Source organism: Equus quagga, chromosome 8, assembly GCF_021613505.1.
Source record: "Equus quagga isolate Etosha38 chromosome 8, UCLA_HA_Equagga_1.0, whole genome shotgun sequence".
Classification (NCBI taxonomy): domain Eukaryota; kingdom Metazoa; phylum Chordata; class Mammalia; order Perissodactyla; family Equidae; genus Equus; species Equus quagga.
The window spans coordinates 45911150-45927050 of record NC_060274.1 but is presented as its reverse complement, the minus strand read 5'-3'; the positions used below and the strand labels follow the sequence as shown (position 1 = coordinate 45927050).

Genomic DNA, 15901 nt, shown 5'->3' with positions numbered 1-15901 from the left:
GATCAGCAGTTTTGGAATAAACCAATATCCAATTTTGCGTGTTGTGGCATTTGGTGGGGTTTTTAATGTGGCTTTTTTCAAAGGGTCTTTAAAATATGCCACTGAAGCAGCAAAATAAAAAGGAAACTCATTAAAAATGCATTTCAGGATCACAAGTTCATTTCAGCGTTACATTCTTATATTTAAATGAAAGGCACTTCATTATAACAGTTATAATAACTTCTTTTCATTTACATTTTCCCTGTATCCTCCCTTTCAATTTCTTCTCCATTACCTGTCTGTCCCTACACAGGCAAATCAGGAGAGAGACAGACAGAGGGAGTGTGAGGAGAGAGCGGGAGAGGGAGAAAGATTGAATAAAATGAGAAGTTAAGAAACTGTGAAGGAAGCTCCACATCGTCCAGAGAAAAGTCCCGAATCTCGCTGCAGCAGGGCATCAGAATCAGAGCTGCACTGAGGTTTCTAGCTTTCTGCTTTCCTAGCAAATCCTAAAATCTTTAAGCTATTATTGGTCTATATTCACAGAAGACACCTTATCCTTGCAGTACGAATCTTCTAAGGGATGCATTTAGTCGCTATTAGGAATTCTTCTGGGGGTGGCACTATGGAGCTGTGACTACGGAAACATCTGAACCTCTCCTGTGTGTGGCAGCCTGCGTTCCCTCCATTCTGGATCCAACAAAGGGACAGGCAGCTATCTGTGAGAAAGAGGCATGCTATCAAGCAGTCATAGGTCCGAGAATCTAAATCGATGAAGATTTCACTCAGCGCTCACAGAAAAGAGTGCTCCATTTGTCACGTTTAAGTAAACATTAAAGCTCTTTTGAAGACAAATGCATTTTTTTAGACGAAGAGCTGTAGGTGACCGCGATATCTGGTGTTGAGATACCATGAAAATATACTTCCTACTAACAACTTTCTCTTAGGAAAAAAGAATGTATTAGAACGTATATTTAACAATTTTCCTAATTGAGTAACATGATTTTGGCGAACAAGGCAGCACTTATCAAAAGCGACTAAGTAGAAGCATATCTGGCACGACCAAAATCTACACCAGATTAAATTTAAAAGTTTGTACGGCACCTGAATTTTAATGATTATCATCATTTTTATTTTTAAGTGGGCAGCGTAGATGTGCTATTGTAAAAATTGCAACTAATTTACAATCAAATTCAATTATAGACCAATTGGAGGGATACTGATACTAACCAGGATGTATTCGGTATTTTCCCAAGTCTATGTCTGGATTGGACTTGGCTGAGCAGAGAAAGGATTTAAAGTCAAGCAGGTGGGAAGATAATGGTGAAACTAACTATAACTAGATCTCTGAGCTACAAGCCTGTATTGCATGAGGAGATTAAAATAGCTGGTAGCAGGTAGCCCCGAGGAGCGTCCAATAGACAGAGATCATTTAATCATCTATTAGAAACCCTTCTGGGCTTTCATGGCACACACGTGCATGAATGTGTGTGTTCAACTCCAAGTGGGCAAAAGGAAAAAGAGAAGTAACGTGGTCACTGTGTGCAGGGAGACCTGAGGAGTGGGGGAGAATATGCCTCCAACCACAGTTCTCATTCTAACAGGGGGGGCCCTCAGGCTGGGTGTTCCAGAAAGACAGTTGGGAGATCTCATGCCATAAAAATGCTTATGATAAGGAGGCACAACACTCCTGGTGACACGAATGTGTTCTGTTGTGACCCAAAGATAGTGAGCCCAACCCTACGCTGTGTGAAGTACCCCTTCCACACTGAGCAGGTGCTAGAACTCTTTGCTTCTACTCAGGTCTGAATCCTGGAGGGAAAACCCAGGTAGGACCCTGCAGTGGAGCCAATGTCTTGGAAAGAGCAGCAAGTCAGCTGAGATAGAAAGGACAGATCATTACAGCCACATCCTTTCTCAGAACAGGGCAGGAAGGAGGCCGTTTCTTCAAGAGTGAAATCTGTCTTCTACTTTGAATCAATAGTTCTCGTGTGTCCTGTTGTGCCTGGTGTCTTAATCCTGCTGGCAAGCTTTCCTGGAAATCTATTTGTTTCTTATTGTCAGTGCTTGCACGAATATGTAACACAGGGAGGGAATGGGGACTCCTGAAGAAAGTGTTCCCTGAAGCGACAACACAGAGTGTCCAACTCAAGGCAGTGTCCCTTTGGAGGTGTTGACAGGAAAGGGAGATGACTCCGGAGCTGGAAGATAGAATACGGCCCACGTCATTTTGTGTTCTGTTGGCCAATGTCAATCACTTCTCTTCTGCAGGTCAATAGCTTGCTTATTGTAGCTAAGTAAGATCAAGTTTCTCCAAGGTTGTATTGTCTTTTATTTAATCGAGATGAGGACTTTAACATCATTAATTCAAAATTTAGTTTTTAATCCCAGTGACTCTATAGATGGGCCATTTCAGGGATTCTGTAAGAATGTTTGAGCCTTTTTAAATAACTTAATTGGGTAAAAAAGAAAGTCTTCATGGATGCCTACATTATAAAATTTCTGAGGGTATATCAGAAGGAGAATTAAAAAATATACCTAAACTGCAAGAATTGACGTGGGCCTATTGCCACCACACCTTGGAGCAGCATTCCAGTTCCATGCTGTTATGCAGCACAGTGACAGTGCCTTCTCTCCTCACAGGTGGGAACAGAGTAGGCACAGGACCATACGGAACAACCGTAATTCAGACACTCATCTTGATCTTGATTGTTTAAAAATCTCATCATTAGGAATAATGCTGCACATTTACGTGGCCGTGTTTCCCTGCGGTTCATGATTCCTTCAGACCACTCTTCCCTCTAATTCTCACATTTACCCTGAGATGTGGGCGGGAAAACCATCACTACTACACTCGAATTAAAAACATGAAACTGAGCAGTGAAACTAGGGAAGTGGGGTGGTGGTATCAACGAACCACTTAGACAATGACACCAACGGCACCTCACCGAGGGGGTGACACGGGCAGAGGCGAGGGTTCTACCAGGGGAGACTGCTCCTGCAGTCTACCAGGGAAGGAAGCCCTGGTGTGCTGGCTCAACTCGGTGCTGGGCACTTGCAAGTCCTGCTTCCTGGGGGAAATTTGTTAGGTGGTACCTAGTCTCCCAGATGAAGAGCCCTCTGATACGGGACTGTCTAGTTTGCTACTCCACTGCACCAGTGCCACTATCTACAGGTGCTCTGCGTCCATGCTCCAGCACCCCCAGGATCTTCCAGGGTCTGAATCAGAGGCCGCAATTTCACAGGATGCCCGAGTGATTTATATGCCCTTAATGTTTGAGAAGCACTGCGCTAGAAATGGTTTAAAGTTAGAGACTTCAGGGCAGAGTCGGTGGTTAGCAAAGCATGCTTTTCTAACACATATCACTCAGATCCTAGGAAAATGAAAACCTTTCTAGCATGTGCAGCTACTCAAACCTGGTTTGGCCAGTGTATTTCTGTATCTGCCTGTGACCCTCTATATTTATGCAAGTGGAAACGCATTATGAAGGCAATCCATAAGTTCATTGTTTCAGGTGTTCTGTTTTTAAATGAAAGGCGAGGCAGGAACTATAAAACTGATGGTGTGTATGTCCCTAGTTCTGGAATTTACTTGTTCTGTGAGTGGAGAGCTCTGTGTTGGTGTGCACTTGGCACTTAGCCGCTATTAGTAGGGAGAGGTGGGCTACCTCTCCCAGGCAAACGGCTGGGCTACCCTGCCTATCTATCCTTGGTAGGTTTATTCTTTAAACACAATTATTCTTTTTATCAGGGCAGGCAGTCATTATATTTTGGCAATTTAGTATGCCAGAATTTGATTCATTTATCAAATATTTATCTAAGACTTTTCACTGTATAGTCAGGTTTTACATGAATTAGCAGGAAGGTCCACTCCTCTATCAGGAGTGTATTACCACGGGTCCCAGTGCATGCACTTCAAGGTCCTCATTGCAAAAGGGGAGAGCATGATGACTCTCAGGCAAGCCTAACTTAGGGCTGGAGGTGATCGGTTTATTTCCCTGGATAATGTGAGAATTAAGGGACACGTTAGGAAAAGTCAAGTTTGCTTAATTTTAGAAGTTACGTTTTTATTGAAAAGGAATGTTTAGTGAAAATAAACGTATTTTATGATTTTCCAGATGTACTACAGATAAAAGGCATCATTTTGGAAACTGCCCTGATTCAGATATAAAAATCACAGCTCCACAAAGATCTGCATTCTCTGACAGTTTTTTTGCTCAACAAATTTTCCGAATTCTTGTTAATTTTTGATAATCATATATTTCTTGGCCCCAAGTAAGAATCACATGATTTTGAAGCCGCCTTTCTCACTTCCCTGAGATATCTTATGAAATCTGTTGTGCCTCCAAAGCATGCTTTTCCTCTGATTGGTTTGTTTTTCTCCTGTGGAGTACAGTGGCAGATACTGGCTTTATGATGACCTACTGGTGCCAGCCCCTAGACAAGGATGACTCAGGGTTTCCATTTTATGTTTAAACTTTCGGTGACCACTAGAGTTGGTGAATTTATTGTGTTTTGCTCAGCCTTAGGGCAAAACAGTAAAGTTTCTGTTCAATTCAAAAAGTCACTTTACGAACACAGTTAAAGGTAAAATGCATCCTCATTAATACTGTATTTTGAAGATTGTCTAGTGCCATTAGTGGTGACTTGACAGTTTTGGTGGAAAAATATGTGGCTGGTCAATTGTCATGAGGGAGCACTGGGGAGCATGGAGGGGGACGGACCAGGACTCTACTCCCCGCCCCTCAATGTGAGAACATCTCAGGACCTTGAGCACAGACACCCAGCACTAGATTGTCCTCATTCCTTCCTTGTTGGACACAGAATATTATATTCGCTTATGCTTCAAAATCCTCTAATAGACAGGGATTTGGTATTAAATTCTTTACCAATTTTAGATGAAAACTAGTGGCAATCAATCTTGTTCAGAGTCTCACCTGTTGGAGGGTAAGCGATCTGAAAATTGATCTGAAATTCTTTCTGAAAGACTAAACTTTGCTGCTATTCCATAATTCACTAACGTTTGTAAAACTCAAGCCCTGTTAATTTGAATACTAACGAATGCGTATTTTACTCATGGTTTCTCAGTAGGAAATTTGAGGCGTTCATTTTGGTGTATTGATCTTTCTGTTTTGCTTTGTCTTGTTTTCTGAAGGGTGAACCACTCGGCACCTTCCGTCTAACTGCTCCACTGCCCCTATTTAGGGGGCATGACCTCAGGCCCTTGATGGAACTTGCATGTGAGGCTATTAACTTTTCCTTTCTGTTTTATTGCTTTAATTTATAAGGTCAAATTGGTGCATGTTTAGAAGTCCGTTTGGATGCTGTTCCAGAATGAGAACGCTACGCCCCGCTATGACAAGGAAGCCCGGCAGCTCTGCCAGCCGATCTGAAACAGGCTCAGAACACTCAACTAACACAGGGTATCTTTCTCCTGCAATGTCAGCTAAGACAGGATATATTTCTCCTGCAACACCCCACAGACCTTTTCCAGGCCATTAAAGGAGGAACTATGCCAGGCCTTACCAGTGTGGCTTCTTTTGTGGACCATGAGCACATTGGGGCCGATGCAAATTATCCCACAGACATCACACTTTAGTTTGCCGTTAGGAAGTCGAATGCCTCCAGCTCCTGACAAAGTTTTGTTGCCTTGGCCACTGTGGGAGCCATTCATTTTCTCTCCTGAGGCATCAATCATTCGTAAATCCTCCGCACATTCTTCCCCATTCATTTCACAGGCACGCCCATTCTCTTCATCACTCTGAGTCTCTACTTTAACATTACTGGCTGAAAGAAATAATACAGGGTGCCACTCAGTGTCATCGCAAAAAACAAAACAGAACAACACAGCAGCAAAAAGACAACCAACTAGAAGCGGAGAGCTCCTCAATAGAAGGTTCTTCGCAGCTTCTACCCCAGGGACAGAGCTCTGAGCTTCAGACGTGTGGCCTACAGGGCCTCGAGGGCACGCCCGAGGAAGCATGGCAGGTCTGGGGTGATCTGCCTGCCCTCTCCATAGGTCCGAATGGCAGTGTTGAAAATGCACGAAATAGCTATTTATAAATTCTCACACAGTGGGATCCACAGGGACAGCCTGTGGCACCTCCGGAGTGAGCTGAGGCTGAATCCTACCCTCACACCTGAAGGGGAGTGTTGATCACATAATCCGGCTCCTGAGGGGGTGTGACCTGGTTTGTTAAAATCCCTCACAATTAGTTAAGCCTGAAAAAGTCTCCTACTTACAATGCTAACTTTCCCTATTTCATATATCAATAAACTTTGGGATAAAACCAGCAAATACTTGCTCAGATTTCTGACCACAGATTCCTTAAAGATTTTTGTTTGTTTCTTTGGAATAGGATCATTCTAACTCCTTGTTATTTCACAATAATAATAAAACCTGTGTCCTGAAGTAGAAGCATAATTTTTTACATTTCTTCCAACTGCCTAAGGGTGGGTTGTGATAGTGTGTGAATGTCAGAGATCTAGAACGGCTTTTCAAAGGGAAAGATGCGTGGGGGGAGGGGTGGTGAAGCGCTGGTGCTAATGACTACAATAACCACTACTTACTCTGCATTATCATTTCCTTTAAGTCACATTTAGGGTAATTATTTATGTCACTTGCATATTTTTCTTGGTAAAGAAAATAAGACACATTTTGCGTGTATTCCGCTGAAACGCTGACTGATGTGAATGGATGACTCCAACACTGTAACGACCAGGAGAAAATGCTCTTACACCAAGACCCATCATTTTCATTATAGTCTCTACAGATTAATAAGAGGATGTAGGTAAATTTTGCTAAATAAAATGATCACTGAGATAGATGACAATCATGACTACAAAATCTTTGACAGATGTTTTGAATGAGTGGTTCTCAAAGTTTCGCCCCTGGACCAGCATCATTAACAGCACCTGAGGACTTGTTGGAAGAGCAAGTTCTTGAGTCCATCTCATACCCATTGAACCAGACACGGGGGCGAGGTGGGCATGGCCCAGCACTGCCTGTCTTCATGGGCCCTCCAGGGGATCGTCCGTACACCCAAGTCTGAGAACAACCATTCTAAACAGTCAGCTTGGTGAATAACACTCCAAGTTTATTGTATTCAACACATTCCTCTTGATTTGGAAATCTAGAGCCCAGACTCCAAAATCAAAATTCCTGGTTTGGAATCCCATCTCCACTCTTCATAAGCTCTGAGAGCTTGAGCGAGTCATGTAACTTCTCTGTGTCCTGGTTTCCTCATCCGCAAAAACAGGAACTATCAGCATTGGCCTAACAGGGACGTTGTGAGGATTTAGTGGGTAAACAGATGGGAAGTTAGCTCAGGAGAGTGACTGGGCATGGCAAGGGGAAGCCCATTCCCAATAGAGCCATAACCTGGAGGGGGGTTCTGTCTCACCCCAATAATGTTCACGGCACTTACCAAGGCACACAGCAATTTAAGTGCACTGTAGCATTTAACTCTTGCGACAACACAATAAGGGAGTTACTATTATTATCCTAATTTATAATTGAAGAAGCTCAGGCACAGAGAGGTTGAACAGCTTGCCTAAGGTCACACAGCTAGCAAGTGGCAGAGCTGGGAGGTACTGCAGGCAGCCTGGCTCCAGTGCCCACATTCCTAACCACTATACTGCCAAGGTTTTCCCATTAGCTCTTTGGAGAAAGACTTACAAACAAATAAGTGAATGGAATGAATTAGCTAGAACATGGGCCACAACTGTCATTGTGGACTTTGAGATCCCAGAAATAAGGCAGTGTCTCTTCCCTACAGATCCTGGCAGGACCATCCCGAGAAAGCCAGTCCCCAAATGCGCCTGCCTACAAGATTCCAAAGAGCAGAGACTGAGAAGCCCCCGCATCCCAGCAGCCTCCTGATGACTTCTCCCAGCCGCCAAAGCCAAGGGATGGAGTCCTACTGACACGGTGCGTGTGGGAGACGAGACCAGCAGGGGAGCTGAGTGTGCTTTCTGACGTCTGAACTCTCTGGAAGTGGTGCTCCCAGGTATGTGTGTTTACCTTTTCAGGTGGAAACTGATTCACTGGGGCTCATTGCCGACCAGGTTCTGAACCAAGTGCTCTGGAAACACGACAATAAAGCTTCAACGACCTCTCAACTCTTTAACCTGGGACTAATTTTAACCATCCATCTCATTTTTTTGTTTGTTCATTTGTCTGTTTTAATGAGATCGGGGCATTCCAGAGCACAGTGGAACAAATTATTGCTGGCGTGGCAAGTTCTCCAACCACTGGAGCTGAGACAGAGGGCTGAAGCACAGGGTGTAGGTCAAGGGCACCCATGGCTGGAAGAAGGAGCCCACACAGATGAACAAGGGCTGGGATAATCCCCTTAGCATGCTCCTCCACGTGGCTCCATTTCATAAATTTTGAGGCAACCAGTTAAAGAGAACTGACTCTTGCTTTCCCAAGGATACACATATTGCACTTTCCAGAAACTCCCACCTGTTCTGTTTTATTAAGAAAGACAGGTATTTGTGCCACGCTCTGGTATACTCTGTGGCTTGGGCTGTTGACGACAATGTGGTCCCTTCCTGGGGAGGAGCAGAAGGGCAGGAAAGCATGGGGGTGACCTTTAGGGTTCTGACATCAGGAGCTTGCAGGCTGCTTACAGAGGAGGCCAAGCTGTGTCAGGAGGGAAGATGACGGGGACAGCAGGAGACGAAGGCATGGGATGGGTGTTGCCTTAAACACCACAGCGGTCCTCAAGCCAGAAGACTTGAGACCAGTCGCTAATTTGACCAGTGGTTCTTGAAGGTGGGATTTTGTCATTATCATGCCAGGTGAGATTTACTCTGAGAAGTGTAACAGAATAAAAAAACCAGGAGGCTTAAAGGGCATGAAAGCTTATCATAAATTATCTTGAGATCATTGTGGATCCCCAGGTACATCAGTTCCAGAATAGGCAAAGCTCAAATAATAAAATTCAGGATTCTGTGATGTCCTAGGTTTCTGAAAAAAGTATGCAAACAATACCCCCACGTCACTGTGGCAAGGAAAAGGAACCACAAAGAACGAGACCTGGACAGAGGGCTCCATATAAGTGAGCGCCAGACACATTTCGAAATAGGAGTCAGACGGCAGATGCTCAGCGTTTTAGAGATGGAAGCTTGCGAGCACTCTGGGGACAAATTCTAGGTCACATTATGACAGGAAAGGTCTGTGGGGACAAAGAGAGGGAAAGGATGAACATGGGGGTCAGGGGGATCTGAGAGAACAAAGAGGGCAACATTGTCAGCCATGGGGCACGTCAGACGTGTGAACTGTCTCTAAATACGGGGGAAAGGTTCTCATCTCTTCGTGGACAAATGCAAACTGGGTGCTGGCCTCATAGAAGAGATGGAGAGATTTCTGCCCACCTGAGGAGGGTGTCCATGAAAACAGGGGCTCTCATCTGGCTAGGAGGAGAATACAGGCAACATGCTTATTATTTTTGTAGATGACAGAAATCGGGGATGAAACTATCTTAATAAATGGCAACCACAGACTGGATTTCAAAAGTTGAAATCTAATAGATATAAACGTCAGGTCCACTTAAGTTAAAATGCACATTTTAAAAACACAAGCTCAGGATAGGGCATCTTGTCTTGACTTGGGTAAGTGTGACAAAGTCTTCTGGGGTTTTAGCTGATGGTAAGTTCCATTAGTGATGTGCCAGAAAAACGAAAACAGAAGAAACAGTCTTGGGGTCTTGCGTTAATTGCAATCTGGAGTCCCTTGCACTGGCCATGGCACATACCTCCTTTAAAAAGGGCAAGCACAGACTGGAGTGGGTCAGAAATAAGGAAGTGAGTGAGGGACTGAAACCAATTCCTATGGGGACGTCGACAGGACTGGACATGCTGGGCTCAGAGAAACTTCCAGCTGAGATGCCTCCTCAAGCTCCTTGAGCAAACAGGACCAGCACTTCCTGGTCTGGCTGCTGAGCGAAGAGAAGGCACGAGGAGAGACACAGAGGGATCAGAGGTTCCTCCAAGAGAGGAGCTCCTTCCTCGCCCCGAGAGGCCCCCACCCAGCACAGAGGAGCAGAGGGGTGATGCGTGGAGCTTGTGGGCACCAAGGCTGGTGGGCTCCTTCTGTGGGCAGGTTGTCACTTAGGGAGCCGGAAGGGATGCACACTTCTGTGGAGGGCTGTTCCTGCACCTCTATATGCACTTGTGAGGGAGGCTCAGCGGGTCTGTATGAGTGTTTGTGGCCCTGTTATTTTGAATTCCCCAAGCCTGCAGAAGTCAATGGCACCAGCAGACGCTTCAACTAGTGAAGGGGGAGTTGGGGAATGGATGACTAGCATTTATTTAAGCTGTCCATTTCCGGAAGTTTCAATCCAACTGGAGCCCACCCAAAGGGATATGCAAGACTGTTACTTTACTCTCTTGAGAATGCCGCATGGCCAGTCCTTTCGTTTTCTTCATTACTGGCACTCCTTGAATGGTGCAGATCAGACCCGCCCCATAATCAATTCCAGGAAATTGTTGGTCTCTCCTAATTTGCATTTATTGTATTGTGGTCCGCCCCACGGATGTTGTCTCTATGGAGAGCTAACCAGGGCTCCTGCTGACTGGCCTACCCTTCTCTGAATCCCTAAATCACTCCATCTGCTCCATCTCCTTGGAGCCGGAACTGCTTAGCTGCAGTATGGTTTCTATGAAATGTTATACTCCTCTGAACATAAGGATTATACTTATAAATATTTTGTAACTCCATCCCTCCACCATTTAGAAAAATGTCGAACTCAGTAAAGTGCTGAACTGAACCAATTAAATATAGAACGTGAAATGGAGACTTGGGCATTTTTTCACCCGGGAACACTCTGGCTCAGGGCTAACCCTATAGCTCTTTCACCAACTACCGAGGGCTAATGGGCAGGGGCCCAATTTTATTACTTAATAAATGTGACTTACATTAAGAGCGGATGTCTTCAAACCCCGAGTCAAAGCTCCTTTCTTTCCTAGATGCTCTTTCAACTTAGGGAAAACTAAAATCTTACTGCTACATATTTTAGAGGCCTACTCTGTTATTAGTAAGACAACAGTCTTGAGAGAGACCCCCAACCCCCTGAACGGAAGGCAGACTTTAGCATAGAGACAAGCTTAGCGCTGAAGAACCTGGAATCCAGGGAACTCAGGGTCAACAGGGCCAAGAGGCTGGGATCTGCTGCCAAGCACTGTGTGTGCTCATGAATGATTAATGCATTTTAATGCAAAGGTAGAATGCGCAGTGGCAGTCCCCACCTCACAAAGGCGTTAGGTCTCCTCTTCATCGGCTTTTCTCTTTCAGAACATGTCTTTATCTTTACTGGTAAGGTAAATGTTTGCTACTCAGACTCCATTTTTCCACTGAAAAGATATCCCGAATCGTCACTATAGCATGAGTTTGGGCCATGCAAGCTTGAAATGCTCAATATTTTAAATGAAAAATGGAAGGCAGAAATATTCCTGCAACTGGTGACTAGCAAGTAAAAATCAAATGGAATTTATTTAAGGGGCCGGCCCCATGGTCGAGTGGTTAAGTTTGTGTGCTCTGCTTTGGCGGCCCAGGCTTTCACTGTTCGGATCTTGGGCACAGACCTAGCACCGCTCATCGGGCCACGCTGAGCTGGTGTCTCAAAGCAGAACTAGAAGGACCTACAAGTAGAATATTCAACTATATACTGGGGGGCTCTGGGGAGAGGAAGGAAAAAAAAAAAAGATGGCCAAGAGATGTTAGCTCAGGGCCAATCTTTTAAAAAAACAATTTAAGATACATCTTGAATGAGGAAAATTAAATGAAAATTTGATATACAAATACATATAAAAAATAAAGAGGAGATAATGTAGATGCTTGTGCGCTGCTTCCTAAAGAGATTTATGAAAACTTTTAAGGGTTTTTAAGGTTAACGAAACCATTTATTATAACTGATATCATTTAAAATGTACGGTTTTTTTTTTCTTGTCAAGATGCATGATTAGAAGTATTTTTATCCTTATTTGATGTTTTAGGCCTTTAAATGGAATGAAGTCAGGGAGAAAGAAAAGAGGAAGAGTGTGGAAAAAAAAGTTATAAGCATATTTACATTTTCCTCAGGCAACTAAGGGCACAAATTGGGACAGAGGAGGCAGAGGCCATCAAATAGCTTATATTTTTCATTCTTAAGGAAGAAAAGAGGTGGTGAGGGGTGAGGAGGACAATTCTCTATGATGACCACTAGGTGGTGATGTTGGCTCAGAACAGCTGGGTTGCAGTGCTGGTGAAGTCAAGATCAACAGCTATTTGTGTGAGGAGGATACTTCCAATTTGGGTACATGGGAAGGGTTAGGGAAGAAAAAGAGAGAGATGCTAATACTTTGTGAACGCATTTGTATAAATATATAGACAGGAAGTGTATCAAAACGTATATCATCTATCTTATAAAATTTCCAAGCATCATATATCTTTATATGCTGCAAGTTTTTACATACTGAAGTCTTCACCAAAGGCTCTGCTTCAACATTACAATATACTTGCGCCTAAATCTTACTCAGATTTGCTGCAAACATGCCTTTGAATGCATTACCTTACTCTTATGTGCATTTGGCTCTTCAGCATTTTAATGATGTGATTGTTAATCTCAAAATTAATGTTATTTCTCTGTCCTAGTACCACCATGTTTCATATAATCATGTAGGCATACATATACATATATACACACATTTACATATACATACATGAATATTTCCCAGAAAGAGATATCAAGCTATTATTTTAAAGTTGAATCAAAGGAACGTGAGTAGGAGAAAGACGTCTATAACTCTTATAGACGTACTGGGAAGGCAGCCAATCTAGGCGGTGAGCAGAGGGCTATACTTAGATGGACACTGTGAAATCCTTTAGATATCAAAGAGTTTTTGATAACCAGGATATCAGAAACCTATCTCTGCTACTGACACTTGTTAGATCAGAGCCTGTATTAATAATTGTTACAGTATTTAACAAGCACAACCTATGTTCTGATGTTGTTTTGCAGTAGAAAATTTCCTAATACAAACTCTGAAGATTTAAGTCCTAAGGGGACAACCAGCCTGTATCACTTTAAATATTCAGCTCTCTGTACATTTTTAAAAAGCACTCTCCATTCCTTAAAATACTCCTTCAAGAATGTTGCCCCAATATATTTATCATTTATCATCTCTCAATACCTAAAAATGAAAAATGAAATTAACATCTGCTTTTGGTTTAACGGCTCAGATCAGGAATGTCCTGCACACATGAAGTACTAAGTGGGTTTGCTCAGGCAACAAGGCACCACAGACTAACGGCCTCGACGCCCTGCGATTTTTCTCTTCTCAGTTCTGAAATTAATACTTCAGAGCAACAGAAGGAGAGTATGTATCTTTTTACTGTCCTACAAAATTGTAAAAATTATCTTGAAAACATGTTGGGTTGTTTAACGGTGACAGAAAGTCTGGCTATTTTATCATCATACTCAATAAGAAGGAGATAATCATAATATTAGTAACAAAACTGTTAACACCATTAGTAGAGTAACAATTGTATTAATACTACTGTTATTTCTACCTAAAGGTAGTAAACTATTACTCTACTGCCACCACAAAAGGCACGGCCCACAGTACATCTTTCAACAGTCTAAAATGTTACATATATCCTTTATTATAGAAATGATGTCCCTGATGGTAGATGTTTAAGGAACAGAATGTCAAAATTTAATTTATCTCATTTTGCAAGTATGAAGGAAGGTGATGAAAAAACATGCATTCACAGTATTTACACTATGGAAACCGAACATGAAATGAACATGCGTTTCTGTTTTCTAGAAGCAAAGCATATACTTACGAGAGAAAGATTTGGGAATTATTGCATGAAAATCCCTAAAGCCATCAGCCCCATATGTAACTGCAATAAAGAAGGCAAAAAAGAAAGCTGGGTTGTGATACCGTTTGAGAGATATAGTAAGAATTTAAAAGAAAGCATTAGTTTTTAAAAAGAAAGTATTATTGTTCAAAAACATTATTTAGCTACTAATTGGCTACTGTTAGCCCTCACAGAGGCAAGTGAAAAGGTGACACAGTGAAAGAGTCCTCCGAAAGAGGACTGCAATTCATGGCATTAGATCATAGAGTTCTGGAGCAACCTCTGAGGTGTGACATCTCAGGGGAAGTAACCTAAAACATTCCAGAACTATGAGAAACCTTTCAGCAGAATGGGTACACACAGGTCCAAGATCTCGGCAGCACCGCATAGCTCCTCCTGAGAGAGTACTTTTCTACCCAAGAGCAGCGTGTTTCTGAATGGGCTGCTTGCAATAGCAAATGTTCTTCATTCAGCATTCAATGTTTTCTTAGAAAGTGTTCATAGAAAATTAGAAAATATTCATGCAACACACTGAGTGGGGAAAAATTAGTGTTTCCCCTACCTCAAAAAGAGCTACCAAATTCTGTGGGCATTCCTTATCAGCTGCTTTCACAAATGTTATCACCGCCTCAAATCTTCAAGTTCTTGTTCTGTTTTATAGGTCAGAGCTTCCTGGTGTGTGTCTATGTCTTAAGACAGTAGATATCGCGCATGCAAACACGTGCGTGCACACACACACATAATTTTCTCTCCAAGAGTGGCATCTCAGTGACTATCAGTTACGTGCACAGCGTAGCTGCCACATTACACTTGTTGGATGGCACTTCTGAATTAGCAGAGTAAAGACTCCATGTTATCCTGCAGGGAACACCTCAACTTTGCTCAAACCAGTGTTTTCCAAACTTATTTGACCACAGACCCTCCCTTTTTCTTGTGGAAAATTTATTACAATATTGGGATAATGGGCAAACACAGCTTGGCAGACACTTCCACAGCTGTTCCTGGAAGTGACTACCTTAATTATTTCCCAAGAAACTCAGTCTTCCTCCATTTATACAGTTCTTTGATCATCCAAATCTAGCAGAGAAAGTCACTACCATGTGTCTGTCAGACATTGCTATCATCAGTTGGTTTGCCTGGCTGCACGTGAGCTGGAGGGCCCCAGAGAGTCCACATCAGGTCGATTTTACAGTGACCTCTCCGATTCCGTTGTCTTCAATGAGCCCTAACCCTTTATATCAACTTTTCCAGCCTCAGTGGCTCCATGTCATGGGGGTGCTACCATCTCAGGGAATGCGAGAAAAGGCAAAGATGTTTTGAAAGGGATGTGTTATCTTTTTAAGATGGGGACATTACAATACGTGATATAATATAAAATTCTCTGATTACATGACATAACTGCCACAATTCCCTGAGACAGTGCTGATACTGCCGACAGGGGCTTGAGTAGGACTTGATTCGAAAGTCAACTTCCTAATGTGTCCCTCAGCTGCACAGGCCACAGCTCGTGTGTGTGGTGATGAAGACAGCAGCCGGAGGTGTTCGTGCACACTGCTAAACTCACCGGTAAAGGAGCTGGGGGGTTAGAATTGAATACAATTTACCCAAAAATCGTCTCACCATCAGAAAATGTAGACTCGTACAGGTGTCAAGTGATCAAAGTGTAAGCCTTGAAATACGTAAGTTTGTCAGGAGGCTTTCCATTTCGCCCATTACCATTTAATAAACTATTACTACAATACATCATCACACATTAAATGTTAACTGTTTTTTAGGAGAATCAAATTAACTTTTTAGTTTTTGTCTTTAATATTTGATTCTCTAAAAATTAAAAAAAGTTTAAAAAACAAAACATAGCTGTAACTACAGAGTTGTACTACTTGCCCCTAGGGGAGCTAACTGGTCAGAATTCACTCTTGCTCATGCCCCACACACGCTCAGGCACACATCAGCTGCCCAGTGGCAACAAGAAGCCCATGGTATCTACATGGGCCGGAGGTTACGCACAACAAGAAAAATGTGAAAACTCACTCTATCTGGTCCTGTCCTGCCCTGCCATGTCCTGTCCTGTCC

The 15901-nt window shown here is 43.0% G+C and overlaps 1 protein-coding gene across 10 annotated transcripts in view; it reads right to left on the bottom strand.

The window, feature by feature from the left end:
• IKZF1 (IKAROS family zinc finger 1) overlaps nt 1-15901 on the bottom strand; it is a 120971-nt gene that overhangs the window by 46823 nt on the left and 58247 nt on the right. For 5 of the 10 annotated variants that reach the window (XM_046669410.1, XM_046669407.1, XM_046669409.1 and 2 more), the window contains exons 4-5: nt 13811-13870; nt 5506-5766 (exon numbers count right to left, since the gene is read on the bottom strand). The exons of 2 other annotated variants lie outside the window; for them this stretch is intronic. In XM_046669410.1, coding sequence (XP_046525366.1) covers nt 5506-5766; nt 13811-13870 — 321 coding nt within the window. The remainder of the gene's footprint in view (nt 1-5505; nt 5767-13810; nt 13871-15901) is intronic. 3 more of the 10 variants (XM_046669411.1, XM_046669413.1, XM_046669414.1) reach the window with 2 other exon arrangements.